Source organism: Anastrepha obliqua, chromosome 3 (genome assembly GCF_027943255.1).
Source record: "Anastrepha obliqua isolate idAnaObli1 chromosome 3, idAnaObli1_1.0, whole genome shotgun sequence".
Taxonomy (NCBI): domain Eukaryota; kingdom Metazoa; phylum Arthropoda; class Insecta; order Diptera; family Tephritidae; genus Anastrepha; species Anastrepha obliqua.
The window spans coordinates 90626934-90647310 of record NC_072894.1 but is presented as its reverse complement, the minus strand read 5'-3'; the positions used below and the strand labels follow the sequence as shown (position 1 = coordinate 90647310).

Below are 20377 nucleotides of genomic sequence, written 5' to 3'. Positions count from 1 at the left end.
AATAGGGTTAACCTTAAACCAAAATAAAAATTGTGTCTTCTTTGACCCCCTTATAGCACTAATTTATCAAAGAAAGACTTCTTCGTTTAGAGAATGTACTGTGAGTCTACAAAATGGTAATTTCGTGGCTTACTTTTGAATCAATATACATATTTAAATCACTAGTAAATTTCATATCCCTTTTTTCCGATGTTCCTTTTGCTCCAAAAAGTGGAGCAATGAAGACTATCGACGACATAAAACTTCTATATGTCAAAAGGCGAGGACCCCAGACGCAGGAACCAATTGTGGGCAATAGACACCAACGCGGTACAGATAGAGACATAAGAAGACGGATCGAATATAATGGACCCATACGTGGGTAAATAGAACTGGGCCACTTCATGAACGCCATTCTGGGCCCTCGTGAAGTTTTGCAGAAAGTAGTTCTTGGAAGGGAGCCTACCCAGAAGAGAAGGAGGAACTGTTTTAGTGGCCACATCACTCAACGCAGTATACGACGGTTGCTGTAAGGGCGAAGACATTTTCAACCCTGCTTCACCCACTCCAAAAAAAATGAAATATACTTACTAAAATGAAACACATTCAGGTATACAAATATTTTTCTAATTTTCTAAAGCGAAGAGTTTTATCATAGTGTTTGCGGAATATTTGATTGTACATATATTTATGTATTTTAGGTGAACGGGAAACTAGTCGTACTTGTTTATTGTAGACTTATTTAATTTGGGTCAGCGAATCACTAGCTATCTTCGTTACCGCAGACTTCTCAAGCCGGCTAGACACTTCAATGAGATATCGCATGGTAAAGGTTCTGCCTCTAGGAACAAATGCATCCTCATAAAAGTACTTGGGTTGTCTCTTAATGAAACACCGCAGCTATTTAAGCATTGTTGTCGCTTGACTTGACAATTAGGAGACTTAAAATAACGCAATCGTTTATTGCCCTAGCGCTTACACACACACCACACCATTCGTCATTTCTTTTAATTTTATTGTTTAAAATAAGTCCAATTTTAGATTTTTCTAACTTCAATGGTTGATTAGCCCAGGATTTAATGTGTGTTACCTGAGCTTCTGAGTGAGCTCGTTTACGTGCTTGTTACCGTACATCCATTTATTGCGGGTGAACACCCTTGTGGCTCGGATAATCTTGGAAGGAGTTTCTCTTATTGAGAAGAACTTCTTGATGCCATGCTTTCGCACGTGTGATATACGTGTAGCAGTGTTTTAGTTGTTTAACTGAAAGATTTATATTGCAAAACATTTTATCTGAACGATTATGTGATCTTTTTTCACAGATATTTTGTGAAAAAGGTTATATCGATTTCCTAGCGCAAGAGGTCATTATGAGTAGCATCCTGCGTGGACTTTTTAGCTTCATGTCAGACCAAGGTTTTTTTTTTCATTCAGACAGCGTAACTACTTGTTATTATTTATTTATTTATAAATATGTTGTTACAGAGCATGGATAGATGGGAAGAAGACGAAGTCAAAAGCCTTGAGGTACCGCAATATATATTCTCTGAGCAGAAAATACATGTAATGATTGTATATACAATGACAGAAAACAAGTTATGTGAAAGTAAAGGGGGATTTTTTAAGAGCTATAGGAAATTTTTTCAAAAAAACGCAAGTAAAATTCAGAAAAGTGCATGAAGTTTTTATTTAAATCGATAGTACAGTATAATACCATATAATTTAATGTTTGAAGATTATTTCATGCAAATGTTGACCGCGACTGCGCTTCAAATGGTCCATCCGCTTAGTCCAAATTTGGCATACTCTTTCCAATGTTTCGGCCGGTATCTCACATATAAATGCTGTAATGTTGTCTTCAAATGCGTTAATTGAAGCAGCCCAGCAAGAAGAGTGGCGGTCATGTTACCCTTCACGTAACCGCCACGCGTGGTCGTTAAACTATCACTAACCACGCCCCTTTACAATCACGTTGTTAAAAGCGTTGGGAAAATCGTGCCAAAAATTTTGTGTACGTGTGATTTTTTATCCCTTTCATACATATGGATTCGTTTGCCAGTGCCAGTTTCATATAAACGTAGCGACGAACAAAATAACTTTTAGGCCAGCGGCGACAGCACAGCGCGATAGCCCAGCGGCTAGCAATGTGGGCTTCCGATCCGAAATCCTTGGTTCGAATCACAAAAACAATTTTTTTTTTTTATACATTTATTTCATTTTGTTTTATGATATGTTTATGAGCAGATTTTTTTCATGGTAGAAATACACTCGGTGTTTTGCCATTGCCTGCTGATGGGCGACCGCTATTAAAAAATGTTTTTATTAATTTTGCTTTCACCGAGATTCGAACTGACGTTTTCTCTGTGAATTCTGAATAGCAGTCACGCACCAACGCACTCGGCTACGGCGTTTGTTTACTTTGACTGATTCAAAAATGAGGAAAAATATATGAATGAAATTTGCTTACTGCTTACATATTTGCCAAAGGTTGACAATTTGATTCTCGGCCTAATTTGATATCAAAAAGAGAGAAAAGATATCTTTTTGACTTATGGCTTTGACAGCCACTTGCCGTTTTTTTTGTTTTTTTTTTCTATTGATGCAAAAATGAGAAAAAATATATGAATGAAGTTTGCTTACTGCTTACACCTTTTCCAAAGGGGACGGAGCATAAAAAAAAAAAGTCGATTTCCAAACAAATACGAGTGCATATATGTTAGTAACATACAAAAAAGTGTAATTGTGTTAGAGTTTCGGTCACGCAGGTTTTGCTGGGAGGCTTGTCTGAATAGACATGAGCTTTAACATAGCCCCACAAAAAATAATCTAAAGGCGTTATATCGCACGATCTGGGTGGCCAATTCACAGGTACCAAACGTGAAATAAAATGTTCACCGAACTCGCCTCTCAACAAGTCCATTGTTACGCACGCTGTGTGGCATGTAGCACCGTCTTGCTGAAACCACATGTCATGCAAGTCAAGCTCTTGCATTTTGGGCAAAAAAAAGTTGGATATCATTTCAGGGTAGCGCTCACCATTCACAGTTACGTTACGATTCGCAGCATCTTTGAAGAAGTACGGTCCAATGATACCTCCAGCCCATAAACCGCACCAAACTGTGACTGTTCTGGATACATTGGTAGCTTTTGCAATTCTTCTGGCTGATCTTCACTCCAAAATCGACAATTCTGCTTATTTACGTACCCATTGATCCAAAAATAAGCTTCGTCGCTGAACACAATTTTTCGATAAAAAAGTGGATCTTCGGCCACTTTCCAAGAGCCCATTCACCAAAAATTCTGCGTTGCGGTAGATCGTTCGGCTTCAATTCTTGGACCAGCTGTATTTTGAAAGGCTTCACACCTAAATCGTTTCGCAAAATTTTCCACGTTGTTAAGTAACAGAGGCCCAATTGCTGCGAACGGCGACGAATCGATAATTGATGGTCATCATTAACACTGACCGAAACAGCTGCGATATTTTCTTCAGTTCGCACTCTACGTAAGCTTTTTGGTGGTTTGATGTCCAATAATGTAAATATGGTTCTAAATTTAGTCACAATAGCTCGAATAGCCGCTTCGTTCGTTTGTAAGACGATTCATGGTTAAATTATAGACCAAACTGAAGATGTTTGACAGTGAAACAAAACACGAAACGTGCGTCAGCTGTTTAAACCAAATGTTTAAAAAGATAATAACTAAAACATCACCCGTTAGCTCCGTATTATATCCAAGCATTTCACACATTTTCCATCAATTCATGTTTCTAAACTTCAGTGGAATGGCACTGAAGTAATTATGCCATCGACGTAAGAAAATCGTAACAAACGCACTGCACATGCTACATAGATACAGGATATTTATGTACATACGGATATGTATGGCATCTGATTGAGCGTGCATACATTCAGTTCAATGAGATAGGAAGCAACAGAAAGCTGTAACAGAAAAGCTGCGAATGCTGCTCAACAAAAGGAAATTCGAAAGAACGAAAGGAAATTCCTTGCTGTGTACTGACTAGTGGAGGCAATAAAAAAATCTCTGTGGCTATATATCAAGTACTAAGCCGATAAATAGATTAAATAAATGAGAAGTGCAATAACGACTGTATATTTGAGTTACATATGAGCTCGTTCACAAACACAAGTATGTAAAGTGGGGTCGGTTGTTTACACAAAATGGAAAGTAGCGCAGCTTTAATAAATAATGTCGGAATACACGAGAGTTTGAAATAGCAATGAAAATAAAAGCCCTGAGTATATAAGGTAAGTAAATAGATTTCAAATAGTTTTAATAGGTGAGGTGCTGAAGTTAGTATAAAATTAACTCAAGTGAAGCATCTTAATAATTTGAAGCGCTGAAACTTTTTCAATTAAACTATGCAAAAATAATATTATGTTTTTGTTAAAACTCCATTTACTGAATTAACTCATAGATTGTCAGTCTTTAGCTAAAAAGCTACATCAAACACTCTCCTTTCAGCAACTACCAAAATATATAAATAGATAGAAGTTTTCAATATCTTTCCAAAAAAGAAACTAGGAATTAGTAGAAATTTAAATCTTACAGGTATGTATGAACAAGTTTAAATGTAAATCTTGTTCCTAAATTTATGCTCTTTCTTTTATATGCACTTTATACCTACAATTGAACTTTAACGGTTCGCACTGTCCCGAAATACTATACCTGGTTAAAATCCTTAATAGCACAGTGGTGCAGTGAAAATAAACTTTTTAAGTAGAGGTCGTAAATTTGATTGGTTAGTTAACAAATATATGTTTGGAAATGTTCACCTTCAAATTCTTATTCATAAAAAACCAACCCCAAACTTTGCTCATCTCATCCCTAAACTGTCGATAAATCAATATAGTTGCAGGATAGTGCATAGCTTTAGTTTTTTCTATAAATATCGTAACCGGAAAAAATATATATGTTTTCTTTTTCTTTTACTTTGCTTCCTCGTTTTAATTGTCTGATAAAGACCAAAAACAATTTATTTCCTTTCGTATGAATTTAGTTTTGTAAGCATAAGATTTCTACATCAAAGATGTAGACTTTTTTAGTCACACCTTCATAGGGAGGGTAGGCTGTGAACAGTCATAGAAATTACATGACTACTACAGTGTGTTCCAAGCTGAGATCTACAAAACAACGAAAGCAGCAGACTTAGCCATAGAGAACACTCCTCGGAACTCTCAAAAAACTTTCGCCATCAAAGCTGTAGCAGCTGTAATTACAAACTCACACTGCATACGACAATGCCGAAACATAATAGATGAGCTAGGAACTAAGAAACAAGCCACCATTTACTGGGTTCCAGGAGACAAGAGAATTGAAAGAAACGGGAGAGTGAGTGTACTAGCGAAAGTAGGCACAAATCTTCCTGTAGCTAGGCATGGCCGGTATACATACAACCACCTCGCTGCAAACAACGACTAGATATAGAGGCAGCAATTATTCGAGAAGCGAATTCAAGATGGAAAAGAACCAACTCATGCAAGATGGTGAAAATCGTGCTACGCAGGTCTACAAACTATATTTTATCTCCTCCCAGGATACTTCCCATCGCACGCGGCCAAACTGAAGCTTGAGCAAAACGATACATGCACAATATGTGACGAAGTCACCGAGAGAGGAACTCTGGAACACCTATTCTGACACTGCCCTGCACTTAGCAAAACACGAATAAACTACCTAGGTTCTGCATCATTTTCAAAATTAGAAAGTGCGGCAGGTCAAAAAATTAGCAGCCTACTTAAATTATCTAAACTGAGTATTAAAGTAAAAATATAAAGTTCTTAAACTCTCCGTATAAACACTTGGTAGCACTATGGATCAATTTCAACATAATGAGGGAAGATAAAAATAAAAATGTCGGTCATTCCTAGGGCGCTCGAGTTTGGCTCCAACTTTTAGGACTCCCTCGTCTTGAGATTAACCAAAGAGCGTAACTCTAAGTCTTTATAGTCGGTAGCAAACCACCCTGTATATAGATATTATAATTGGCTTACAAAATTACGGCTAAATGTTTATGTGTAAATCAGGCTGAAAAAAAATGTGAGAAAACCTCCTAGTTTACTTGTTTACTTGGCGTGTACTCTGCGTTGGACAAACTTTGGCGATATCACGCGTTCACTTACTGCTAATTTTTTCCTTTAAATTTAGTAGGATTCACTTTTCCTAGTAACTCCAACAATACTATGGGTGGTAATAATCGAGACGCACTATTGGTTAGGCTGCCGCGCTGTCAATCAAACACTCTACTATAATCCTTTGGGCGATTAAGTTGTCAAGCAGTTCAACATCATTTCAATGCGCTTATTTACCACATGTCGATATAGCCAGTTTGGGATTTAACACTTAATACCCTAATACAGATATTGAAAGCAGTGCCAACAGATATTCTCCTGCCTGGTAAAATTAGGCAATTGCAATTTACGAGTATTACAGGGAAGAAAAAATAGCAGTCCGGTGGCGTATAAGTAACAATCATCTTTAAATTGAAATATTTTTATTTTATTAGCGCTTTAGCTATCTCTAGTGAAGCACTCAATTCTATAAGTACCGCCATCCTACCCTTTAAACTTTAAATGCTAGCAACCGGTTTGTTTGGCCTTTTCGCATTCATTTTGACCAACTGTAAAGCTACAAATTGAGTTTTCCAATGCATAAACCGAAATTGAACATCAGTAATCCCTTTAAAGTGACACAAGCACCCTGAAATTGTTAAGCGAAAATGGTTGCCATTCTACCACATTCGAGTATGGGGATAATTGAATTGTTCCCAGCCCGACATGAAGAATTTCATACCCTGCTGCAACGCATACCATCGATTATGCAAATTCGCTATTAATTTTTTTCTTCAACTTCTTTTTTGTCCTACTTGGAAGGGTAATAAAATAGAATATTTCATTCGAATTGAATTTTATACTTGCTGTATTCTACTTTCAAGTGTTTCTGCTTATTTTCTTTTTTTTTCTTAAATCTCTCAGCATTGAAAATATTTCTCTCGCTTTTCAAAGCCAATGTACAATATTGGAAAGGTCTCTGTCTTACGGTTGACAGATGAGTTGATTGCAGTTGTATGATACTTATTCACGCTCTCAAAAGAAGCAAGTCACTTATGGGGGAAGTCTACTGTGACAAGGGAAAAAACAGGCTTATTTTCCGGATTTTATTTCTAACAAAATATTGCTCGTACATAAAATCTATTTAAACTCTTATCTTTATTATATATTTAAGTTTTTGAAAAAAAAATTTTAAGTCAAAATATTCAAAATGGCCGCTGTGGCACTTCTGCAAGCGCAGGTCCGCTTTTCTTAGGTGCCTAAACGGTGTACATGAAATCTTACGTTTCGGTGATCTAAAACAAAAAAACAAAATATTGTTATCATATACATAGTATTGACTCTCGTCTGACGTAGGATTATGTCGATAAAAAATTTTTTCGTTGAAAAAAAAATTCTTGAAATTTTTTTCTTTTTTTTTGCCTAAAATTGATGTTACTATTGTTTATAACAATTTAACAAATAACGATATCAAAAAAATCCTATGTCAGACGAGAGACACTATTACAGAGAATATATAATTACATTTTTAAGCTGATTCATTTATCAGAACTCGAGATATCGTGTACACCGTATACAAAAACTTAGTTTCGAGAAAAATGCGTTTAAAGTTTCAGTATTAGCAGATACGCGCCTTGGAGCGCTTCGGGAAAAGGTCGAAATTTCAACGAAGAAAAATTTAGTCAGGTGTAACACATATTGTACCTTATTTAAGAGGGTTCAAAGTATTTTTTAAGCTAATAAAAAAAATTGATTTTTTGAAAAATTCACAGTAGACTTCCCCCTTATATCCATTCCCTTAATTTTTTTTGCTTACACTAGCCACTCATGAAATAAAAGAAAATTAGCAAGTAAGGAAATATCTCGGTAACCGTTCCATGCTTTCAGTAAAAACGTATGTATGTTAGATTAGGCTAAATGGCTGCCCGAAGAGAGGACCCACTTAGAAATCCGAAAAGGGAAAAATCGGGCCAAAGAATGAAGGAGGGAGTACGGATGATGGCCAAACGTTCTCTGAGCCACGGGTATGTTAACCATGACACTCCTGGAGAAGTTCATTAGGTGGCTAATATCAAGATCTGCTATATCAACAGACGTAGCAAAGATATGAGAGCCACGATCCCTTAATCTTAGCCCCGGGAGAGCAGAACAGGCGAAGATAAGGTTTTGAGATAATTCCACCTAATAATCCGAAGATCTGGCGCAAAAAGGAGTTAAAGTAATGCAGAATAACATAACATTCATACCTGGCGGACAATGGCTTGTAAGAACATCCACGAAATTCGGGACCTGAGGCTTTGTTAACTTAGAAGCTCCTTCGAGAGCATCCGTACCACCCGTGATTAGATGGATCTCGTCACCTTACAAGTTTGTGTATTTGCCCAAAGTTCACTGAGTTGTCTCGAGGCCCAACTTTCCAGTCCACCGAGCAGACCACAAGTAGTCAAGAGGATCCCAATTTTCCATTTCACAGACCCCTGTCTAGCTAGCTCATCCTAGTCCTTTTGGCCAGATACCCAAATGAGCCTAATATCAAAAATTTTGGATGGTATTACAAGATAAGCGAAGCATTCCCCGACCAGTTTTAAATACACCACCACCGAGCCCAGGTTCTAATTGCCGCTTAGCTGAAGTAGCAAATATTTACTTTCGTGACAATTAATATACAGGTGAGTAGCCAATCAGCTGCCCTTTTTATTTCAGCTACGTCCCCTCGGAACGCATTACAGTGATCCGGAAGCCTGAACTCGAATTTGATGGAGAGCTTCTTGCAGACAGTTGCTCTACCAATATTCGAGCCATCCCTTGAACAAGTCTACCAGGCCTTTTCTCCAGCTACTGCACCCCGGCCACTCTTCCCTTGATAGAATGCGAGTGGAAAATTTCACGTTCATCATTCACCATGGGGATAAATTCAAAGTTTCTGTGGCTACTTGATTGACCGTAAGCCTATAGCTTAAACCTCTCATCCTGATTGCGGCACGTCCAGTGTCAGTTTTACCTACGATATCCACAGGTGCCATATTTATTGTTGCGATAAACACTAAAGTAAAGTAAGAGTAATTCGAAACGCCCTTTGGTTCGAATTGGAGCAAATCTTTGAACTCTCTCCAACTTCTTCAGCTACGTGGTCCTCTCCAGCGTGTTCCAATCGGTCACAGATTTGGCTTTATAACAGTTTTAAACAGACAAAATACAACTGTAGGTGAGGGGCCCCATTTTTTCCCAATCACACCCCTACATCCATACAAGGCAACTATTGCTTCCTTATCCTATTCTCTTGAGGGAGGCTTAATTCTTCTAGCCCTACTAAATAGACGTTTGCTCTAATCCCTTAGTTCAGGGTTCAGTTAAGTGTTATTAAAGTAACTTATTATTTTTGCAAAAATGTCCTTCAAGTTATAAGCACATAAAAATGTCCCAATACTGGCTTATGTTGCTATAGATATGTATGTACTTATATATATATTAGGGCGGGTCGATTTAAAAATCGCTCATTGCTCTGTGAAAATCGTATTCTAGGGATCAAAATAAGAAACTTTGCCAAAGGAACCATACCTCTAAAACGAATTCTGGTGTCCCCCAATTTGGGTCGAACGAAAAATCCCACTTTGACCCATTTTGAGTGCTCCAATCGAGTCCAAATGTATGACCGACCCCCACTAACTTTGGACAGCCGATCCACCCATGCCAGTGGCATGCCCCCTGGAACTCCCCTGGGGGTTCCCCATACAATCATTTCAAAATATCACCCTTTTTGGCCTTTACATGAGAAAAGAAACTAAAAAGTTCGACCCAAATTGGGGGACATCAGAATTTCTTTTTAGAGGTATGGTTCCTTCGGCAAAGTTTCTTATTTTGATCCCTAGAATATAATTTTCACAGAGCAATGGGCGAGTTTTTTGCCTCCCCACAAAAGACACTAAAAGTTCGACCCAAATTGGGGGACATCAGAATTCGTTTTAGAGTTATGGTTCCTTCGCCAAAGTTTCTTATTTTGATCCCTAGAATATGATTTTTGCAGAGCAATGGGCGATTTTTTTGCCTCCCCACAAATCGACCCGGCCTAATATATATATATTATTTTGGAGAAAAATAAATTCATTATTTTTGCGCAAATGATTTAAAACTGTTTTATGGTCGATCAATAGAAAAAAACAAAAGCAAAAGCTTTTTTGTAGTGTGAAATGTCATCTTGACAACGAGCATAGACTTTAAATTGTTTAATCGACACTTTACAAGATATCGATGACTACAACCATCTACCGAGAAAATAATATATAATTAGTGCTTAATAAGGGGATCTTTGTGGCAGAAGGGCCGACTGCTAATAAAAAAACTAAAGGGTTTTTCAATAAGGGCAGGTAGATGTTGAAATGGAATAAAATGGCGTTTGCTGTGTGGCACGTAGCCCCGTCCTGCTGGAACCACATGTCGTCTAGGTCCATATTCAAAAAATGAGCGCAATGCGTGCAACGTTTGCGGTAATGAACACTCATTTTGATAATAAAGTTTTATCATTTGAACGTGCTGTTCAATCGTGTAACTTGCCACGATGATTTAGCATAAACAACTGAATAATAAACAAAAGATTTGACAGATGTCACCAAAACAAAACGGCTGCCACAGGGCGTCAAAATCGACCCGCGGCAATTGAAAAACCCTATATTTCTAACATTTGATGCTTCACGCCTCACGTTTCGATAGCGGGTACTATCGAATGGTAGTCTTAAAATACATGGATGGTTAAATACTTCCAGACGACTGCAGCGGGACCCTGCGTCTAGGCAGCACTCACCTCCTAATTAAGGCAAAAAGTAGGGACATGAGAGATAATGTAGGAGGCTGTGGAAGACATGTGAGTGTCCAGACTATATACTCGCAGTTGCTCAGTGAAGGACAACACTAATTTAGAAGCTTTTTAGTCAAAATGTTCAGAAGAAATTCTGGGTATGTAATTTTATAGGCTACTCAATTTTGGTATAATATCGTGTAAGTTGTTAATACATATTTTTTTTAATTTTTCAAAGGGTTGGAAATTTTAAGTTGCATATATGTTATAGTTTTTGTGGTATAAGTAAGTTGTGCTTGAATTATACAGAGGAAGTAATAAGGGCAGTTCGAAAAATTTGACTCTGCCTTTTTGGAAGTTATGCGTTAAGAAATGAAGGGTAGAAATAAAAAATGGTTAGCCTTTTGACTATTAGTAATCAAATTTTTTCGTAATAAATGTACGATTAAAAATTATTTTTGAGGATGCATAAAAAATATTGATTACGCAATTAAGTCTAGTCCATATCAATAAAATCGATAGCATAATTACGACGAACGTAAACTCACATACTCGAGATTGATGGGTAAGTGGCACCCCTCTGGTACGTGGAATAAACCTACATACATCTTCATTAGTCCACGCCTTTCTGCAAATAGCACAGCTTGACTTGGCATTTTTAATTTTTATTCACAAATAAATGACATTTCACAAAATTCAAGAAAGGAAAAAGAAAGGTGCATACAAATACTATTTTGAAGGTAATAACAAAATTGCCCCCTAAATATATGTACATGCAACACGCAAGCAGCAACACATGAAACATTCAATGAATACAGGCAACATTGTAAAATATAATATAAGGCTGTCGAATGTCAGAAAATGAACAGAGGAAGCTGCCTCATTACTTCCCCACATAGTTAACTTAAAATTTTTTTAACGGATACAGAGGTTTTTGAAGTTTCATAATTTATTCATATTGCTAGTAGCTTTGCCACATTGTTAATAGTTAAAAATGGTATATATAAGCAGAACTAATTTTCTTCTCTTCATTATTTTATAAAATTGAATTGGGTTGATGCTAGTAAAAAAAAAATTATAGTTTTCAATCTGTGACTATATTTCGATGAAGATGGTAAATGCAAAAGTCAAATGGGAGCCTTCTTTTTTGTATCACGATATAAACTATTTTTTTATAAAAAATATATAAAAAACAAATAAATAGTCAAAACTTATCAATATGTCACGCTTTATGTACAAATAACGCCATTACACAATAATCAATTTTTTGGATTTTGAAACCTCCGGAAGGAAATATATAGTATATGTTTGTATACAAACTGGTTAATCTTTCTAATATCTCGTTATCCCGCAGCCTATCATACAGAGATATTCAACTTTGGTGTTTAGATAAGGCCTAAGGCTACCTATCTGCCGCCGTAGCCGAATGGGTTGGTGTGTGCCTACCGTTCGGAATTCACAGGGAGAACGTAGGTTCCAATCTCGGTGAAACACCAAAATTAAGAAACACATTTTTCTAATAGCGGTCGCCGCTCGGCGGGCAATGGCAAATATCTGAGTGTATTTCTGCCATGAAAAAGCTCCTCATAAAAATATCTGCCGTTCGGAGTCGGCTTGAAACTGTAGGTCCCTCCGTTTGTAGCACAACATCAAGACGCACACCACAAATAGGAGGAGGAGCTCAATAACTTCTGTGACACCAGACAAGGCGGAACGGCACCATCAAATTGGTCGAGAGGTGAGACAAGGTTGTAAACAGCAACGGCGAATAAATAATTGACTAACTTATTTATAGTTATTGTTTTTTGTTTAAATACAAGTTTTCGGTAAAAACGCTACGAACTTATTCCCCAACATAATACATCAAAATAACTTCTCAATTGTGAAAACTCAACGTGCGTTTAAAAAAAAAAATAAAGTTAAAAGTGCGCCATCCAAAAGCACTTTACAGCGTTTATACGCAAAATTTATTAACCACGGTAGTCTCAGCAATACCAGCCACGCATCCAGACAACGTACACGACGTTCTGCTGAAAATATCGAGGCTGTACGAGCCAGTGTTGAGGAGGCTCCGCGAACATCGAGTTATCGTCGTTCTCAGGAATTAGGCATCGCCAGGACAACACTCAGGCGCATAATTCGCATCGATTTGAAAATGTTTCCGTACAAAATTCAAATGGCACAAAAACAATCGATTTTTTGAAGCCATTGTTCCCTGGAAGGTTGATTTCGAAAAATGGTGATTTTCCGTGGCCACCGAGATCACCAGATTTGACGCCACCGGACTTTTATTTGTGGGGTTATCTGAAATCCAAGGTATACATCAACAAGCCAAGGACTCTAACTCAACTTAAAAACAATATCCGACGCGAAATCGCCGCCATACCGGCCGAAATATTGGCCAAAACGATGGAAAACGCCGAAAAAAGGACACATTTGGCCATCAAGGCCAGAGGCAAACATTTGAAGGATATCATTTTCAAAAACTAGCTGGAACAAATCTCCTTGAATCAAAATAAATGATTTTTCATATCAACACAAAAAAAAATGTTTTTTTCAATGTTTTTTTTTCAGAAACAAATGGGCCCGCTTTAAATGGCCTACCCTGTACAACACAAGGATAGCAAAATTGTTCTCGTTTGGATTTGGCATTACTCTTCGTCATAGGGAATGTTATTTTCTTACATTATAGCCACGTAAAAATAAACTGTTTTCTTCTGCTTTGTGTTCAAATTGCGGAATATAACCAGAAGAAATGATACGACTCTGACACGAAGCGAACGGTTATTTTGCTAAAGAGAATGATGGCGTTGGACACTTTAGCAGGCTTTTCATTTCATTAACTTCTCATAAATTATTTATAATGACTATTGTAAAAATTTTGAAATCAAAACTTATCAAGCCTAATTCTATGATCTAGAAAAAAGTATTTTTTTGTAAATTTATGGAAAAGCGGGGTGTTAAAACTCGTGTTTTTATTTTTTATTTAGTTTCGTTAGTTTAAGTAGCCATTTTTCTCAGTATTTCACACTTTATAGCGGACTCCCCACTTTTCTTTTTTATTTTAATAATTTTCATTTTTTATATGTATATATACAAACGTACATACATTTATCAATAAATAGAAGAATTTATTAAAATATAAAAAACATTTTGCAAGACGGTTGACTAAAACATCTCAAAATTATATATTTTACTGATTCCTAGCACACATAAACTTACTTTTTTTTTGGCGTATGCATGGAACCAGCGTGGGATTCAAAGCAGCCTACTATGTTATGACGAACTGCCTGCATATTTGCATATGTATAAATTATTGGATTAATTTAAAAAAATAATAATAAGAGAATTATAAAAATAATAAGGGTTTTCAGGAGACCCTGTTTAAAACAATAAAAGAGTAAAGTGTAGGATTTTACTCAGAATCTCCATGAACACAACACAGTGGCATATAGGAAACAAGCAAGACTACACCTTTCAGGTGCCATGACGTCAGTACAGAAAATAAACAAACCAAAAGAAGAGGAAGAGTAAGTGATAGTGAGTGGAAAACTAAGAATAAATAGATAGTAATAAAAAATAGAATAAATCGTGCTCGCATATCTACGCCTGCACGTGCATGCATTTGCACACAAAGGTTTTTTTTTTCTTTTTTTCTACTGACGAAATCTATTGTCACCTTCGCAAAAAATAAAGCAACTGTTTTCGTAAGACCACGCCTTCTGTGTTCTCTACATCGTGGTGGTAAACCTATACGCCTCTTCTTTTCGCCAAACTTTAGCAAGTGGCGAATAGATGAAGCAACTAATATAAATGAACATATATTGGCAGCGCTGGAATATAACTGCCTTAAATTACATGTGTTTGTAAGACAGTGAGTTACACCAGTTTAATGAGGTGTAGCCATACTCGTTAGCGGTGAAACTTGCTCGAGACCTTTTTTGTTGCTTTCGCATGCAAATTTTTCGTCAAGTTAATCAAGCAGAGAAATAGCGAGCGGGGAGTGACGAATAGCAGAGGCCTTATGATAAATAATGTGAAATTATTTGTAGCCGAAGTGATAATTTCAGATAAGTAAAAGCCCTTAATATATTAATTAAAAAAGACTAGAAAAAAGCATGAAGCTATAACTGAAAGTCTGAGGCTAAAGAAAAAATAATAATTGCAAGTTCTAGCCTCAAAAGGAATAATCTGGACACACTGTGTGCCAGTTGTTCAATACCATGGTAAAAAGAATTGAGAAGATATGTAGTGAATTTGACAGAATCACAGGACCCTCGACAGCCGATTTCTGCCGAATCCCTTGTGACGTGGCAGCCGGAGTTCTTTTTGTTCACCATAGTTAAAGAGCAAACCTTGTAAATCTATCATCCTTGATCTCAAATGACGTTAGCCCAACAGCTGATTCTGTTAAATTCGCTCACAAATCTTCTCTCAGCTGCTCCCAGCAAATTTGAAATAATCAGCTGATTGGCTGATCTAACCGGGGTCATCTGTAAAAATCTTTTCACCATAGCTCAATACGAGTTGAACCAAGGAGAATTTATAGAAGGTTTTTTTTCTATGAGAGAATAAGCAAATAAACGAGGAACTAACAAAAAAGCTAGACCTTTTGGCATTCAAACCACCGAATCGAAAGAAAAACACAAATTAGCTGCTATCACCTTGTGTAGATTCGCCTTGCGTTGAGCTGTGAAGAACTTTTAAACTAAGTTTGTGGGCATACGATCACGTAGTAACCGCGTATAAAGAACCCGACTGCACCAAACTTTGCAGACAATGTGGTAAAGAAGACCACCAGGCATCAAGCTACAAAAGTCATGAAAAATATGCGCTGTGTACCGGAGCACATGCAGCTGACAGCGAAAAATGCCCACGCTACCAAGAGGTATTGCGCCTGAGAAAAATATGAGAGTCCTTCAGCTTAACGCAAACCATTGTCAAACAACTCAGGACCTGCTATAGGAACAAAATATTTGTATAGTTTTCTTGAATGTATAGCCATTTGAATATATTGATACCCACAATTGGATTGTAGGGCACAGAAGGGTTGTGAACACCATCGCAGCGCTGGACCATGTTCTCTTGAACAGTCCTGGCGTACCTACATCGTACAAAAAGAGAAAATCTATCATTGATCTGCGTCTAGACATGTTGAATACCCAAGTTATATAGTTTACCCGTCCAATGGTTTGGGCGAAGCCCTACACCTGCAACTTCACCTACGGTGCGATTAAGTTTTGGTCCACCGTAAGGTTTCTATCAAACCCGATGAAGCTCAACGTCAAGTGGTAATCGCTTTTGGTACTTCGTCAGACCCAAAGCTCGATCACCTTTAGCCGAAATTCATTTTCGGAAATTCAATCGATAGGACCAAACGTCGTGCTTCCAGACGACTGCACAAACTGGCAAATAACTGTGCGCCGCTTGCTATCTCAAGCGATGAGGTTCAGGTAGTCATAAAGAAAGTGAAAGGTTTAAAACCTATTGTCCCGACGGAATTAGCATGTTGATGTTGAAAAACCTGGGTCCATTGAAAGTGGGATATCTCACAAGGGTCCTCAATATGTCCTTGGTCATTCTCATAATTCTGCCATGAAAAACATTTGATTTTCGGTATCGGATTCAAACGTTTACACGTTCCCACACTTCACTTACTATTAGGAGTGGGATTATTTTCGAATAATATTCGAATAAACATTATTCGAATAAAACGAATAATACTATTCGTTTCAAATAATTCGAATAGTTCATTATTCGAATACCTACTATTCGAATACCTCACTATTCGAATACCACCTTACTATTCGAATACCTCACTATATATTCATTTATATCAGGGAAAAAATGCTTTTAAAAATATAAAAATTACATTGGCCCTTCTCATGGTGCTAATCAGTTTTTCTCGATTTTTGAACATTGTGATTTTTTGATTTGACCGCTTCATGTTTCAATTAGCTAATTTGATAAGATTTCTTTGGTACTGTTCTTGATAAAACATCGACAGGTATACATACTTATATGTATGTGCATAACTAAATGTGCATAAAAACATCAGAGCGTTTCTAAAAAAATATTTGGTTTTCCCTCGTAACAATTCTTGCTTTTAGACGCCTTAATATTAATATTAGGGTGGCCCGCATCGCACTTTTCAATTTCCCATATAAATTGGAGAAATATGATTTCACATTTTCTATGTCCGCATCGTATTAACGATAAGGTATTTGAATAGTGAGGTGGTATTCGAATAGTAAGGTATTCGAATAGTAAGGTATTCGAATAGTAATATTCGAATAGTAAGGTATTCGAATAGTGAGGTATTCGAATAGTGAGGTATTCGAATAGCATTATTCGAATAAACGAATAAAAAATTCGAATAAATATTATTCGAATTACGAATACCTCTCGAATAAAAGATTTTATTATTCGAATAATTTTTATTCGAATAGTCCCACCACTACTTACTATGCAATTTGATTCGATTTTGCAACTCGCATCTTCTGGTCGAGGCGAATTGCGTACCTTAGGTGGCGCCTTAGCAAAACAGTTACTTTATTTAGTACGATATGGACAAGTCTGACGCCTTTCCGATACAAAAAAAAACAAAAGTAGGAGAATTTACATGTTTGTGAAAATTCAGTCAATGGCTTGTTAATATTGTGATTTGGGAGAGTAAAACTAAAGAAACTATTGCAAACGAGGTGCCGCATATTAAATTGTTAAAACACAAATGAATATAAAGCCTCCAAATGCAGTTTGGTTTTGCGTTTTTATGCGGAAGACGTCGTAGCTAGAAAGTGTGCATGTTTTTTTTTTTGCCTACTCTTCTTCTTGCCATGGCGCCTTCCGCATTAAAACGCAAACAAACTGCATTTCGAGGCTTTATATTAATTTATGCGTTCACAATTTAACACACGGAACTTCGTTTTCATTAATTTGATTAGTTTAAACCTCCCAAATCACAATATTAATAAGCCATTCACTGAATTTTCACAAACATGTAAATTCTCCTACTTTTGTTTTTTTTGTATCGGAAAGGCGTCAGACTTGTCCATATCGTAATAAATAAAGTAACTGTTTTGCTAAGGCGCCATCTAAGGTACTCAATTCGCCTCGACCAAAAGATGCGAGTTGTAAAATCGAATCAAATAACATAGTAAGTGAAGTATGGGAACGAAAATCAAATGTTTTTCATTGCAGAAATTCCCTCGGAGGTTTGACATTGTTAAACACATTTTTTATTATTGGATGTTTCATGTACGGAGATTCGAACTTAAACAATAGTCACGCACCAACCATTCAATTATGGCACTTTGCTCATGCAGCATTACACTAAACCTGACCCGTTATCAAGGTTATTCAGGAACATCTCCCTAACATATGTATCTACTAAATCTCATTGAATAAATGATTATACTATAAATTACTTTAAAAGCAAGTAGCCGTTTAGGCTGATAAATGTGCATTTAGCGCTTAATTCAAAGTTTTTTATCCTCTAAGCTTCATTTAATATGAGTTATCCGTTTTCGTTCATCTGGCAACCCGATAGGCACAGTAAGCAGCTGTTCGTTCTTTGTTTAATGTTAACGTCATTTCTGACAATTTTTGCTTGTAGGAAAACCAAAACAACTTCAAGTGAAAAAATTTTGTGTCAGTTTTGTCGCAAAAATGTATTGTTTGATTTGAAATCACATTTATTTTCAGAAAATTTTAGTGTATTTTGTTTCGTTAAATTTTAAATTATTAGTGTTCGTTTTATTGTGGCTCAGAGAATATTTACCAAAAAGAGCGGCAGCATACAAAAACCAACAAATTTTACTTATATTGTTGTAGTGGGCATGCTATTGGATAGAATGAATGCCAAGGATATATTAATGCGAGCAGTGCAGTGTGATCAGGCGGGCCGTATTTTGGAAGCACAAAACTTGTACCAAGATGGCATTCAAATACTCATGGATCTTGTTGCGGGTAAGCTAAAACTTACATGACATTGCCTAAAAGCTTTTTTTGTTGATTAAAAAATCATTTTATTTGCTGCTATTTTTATTTAACTTGTTTTGTATTGGATAGACGAATATGACGTTGCTAAAAAAAAGGTGTTTTATGAACGAATTAAAGAATATATTGACCGCGCCGAGCAAATTAAGGAACGTGTACAAAAGCACGTTATGCGTGGAGAGCTTGTAACAAACATACCAATAGATGAGAATTCCGTAGGAAAAAGCTATCAGTCGCTTTTTGGAAAATACCTGAATGCAGAAGTAAAGGAAGTTCTGCTTGAAGAACCATACCTTCATGAGAAATATCATGTGTGTTAAAATATGTAGTACATATCGTATAATAGGCCAAGCTTCTAAATAAGTTTCGTAAAGTTTCAGAACCTTATAGCATTTCTGGAGTTGCTAGTAAAAAACTGTCGGCACCTCAAGTATGTACGAGTAGTGACTAAAACTGATAACAAAGCAACAGAGAGCCAAAGGAATGTGTTAGAACAGATTAAAGCGGATATGGCAAAGCGTAATGTGATTTTAAGCTTTAAATTCGAAGACACATTGCATGATCGCAAAATTGTGTAAGTTTTGAGTTATATTATAGTTGCAATTTTTAATTATAGGACAACTTCTTACAGCCTCAGTAATGGCTATATCATAAAAATCGGACGGGGACTACATTTTTTCAAAGCGACGGATCCTTACTATAGCCTTGGGTTTTGCGATTATGACTTTCGTAAATGCCTGCAAACCGATGTGGACATTTGGCGAACAAAACACTTCGCTGCTTAGAATCGGACGATTGCCATTCAATACGTATTATATCGTATTTACATTCGACGCGATGAGATCAACAAAGAAGTATATAATATTTTTTTTCCAATTTTATAAATGTCTATATAAGAGTTTTTCTTCTGTTTAAAGAATTTTTTTCTTAATGCTGTTAATAAAATCTAAATTAGTTCGTGAAAATAACAATGGAAAAAATATATAAAAACACAATATTTGTATTTTTTTGCAAAGTGATATTGATTATAAAGAACTTAATTTACAACTTCTTCAACCACACTGTTTTTGTTGTTTTTGTAGCGGCTTACTAAATGCTATAACTCATCTAACATGCTGGGGTGTTAGATGAGTGGGTTTGATGGGGCATGTGAAAAGATGGTTAGTGTCGGGCGGTACCCCGCAGACATATGCATGTTTAGTATGTCGGGGTCGTTCTGGATAAGTAGGAGTTTAACCTGCTATAGTATCCAGAACGTAGTTGTGCCAAGGTTACGCGGGACTCTCGGGGAAGTTGGAGCTCTTCGTCTGCAATGGGTGATCCGATGACGGCATTCGGTGGTCGGAAGCTTAAGAAGGTGGAAAGGGTCCGATGAATGCCGTTGATTGTCTATCTGTACACTGTCCGATCCAGTAGTTGTCGGTCTGTTTTGTCCAGGATCTCGTCCGCGTAATTAAGGATGAGACCTGCGGTAACACCCTAGCAGGAACTGGTGGCTGAGCAGTTTATGATGCCCCTTCACAGGTAACCTCAGCCCCCT

The 20377-nt window shown here is 36.8% G+C and overlaps 1 protein-coding gene across 1 annotated transcript; it reads left to right on the top strand.

Moving 5' to 3' along the window:
- The first annotated feature begins 18450 nt into the window (after window positions 1-18450).
- On the top strand, window positions 18451-19893 carry LOC129241486 (MIT domain-containing protein 1-like). The gene is made up of 4 exons (XM_054877835.1): window positions 18451-18807; window positions 18910-19148; window positions 19212-19411; window positions 19469-19893. Exons 1-4 carry the CDS (start codon window positions 18678-18680, stop codon window positions 19620-19622), a joined length of 723 nt encoding a protein of 240 aa, XP_054733810.1. The 5' UTR covers window positions 18451-18677; the 3' UTR covers window positions 19623-19893.
- The last annotated feature ends 484 nt before the right edge of the window (window positions 19894-20377 follow it).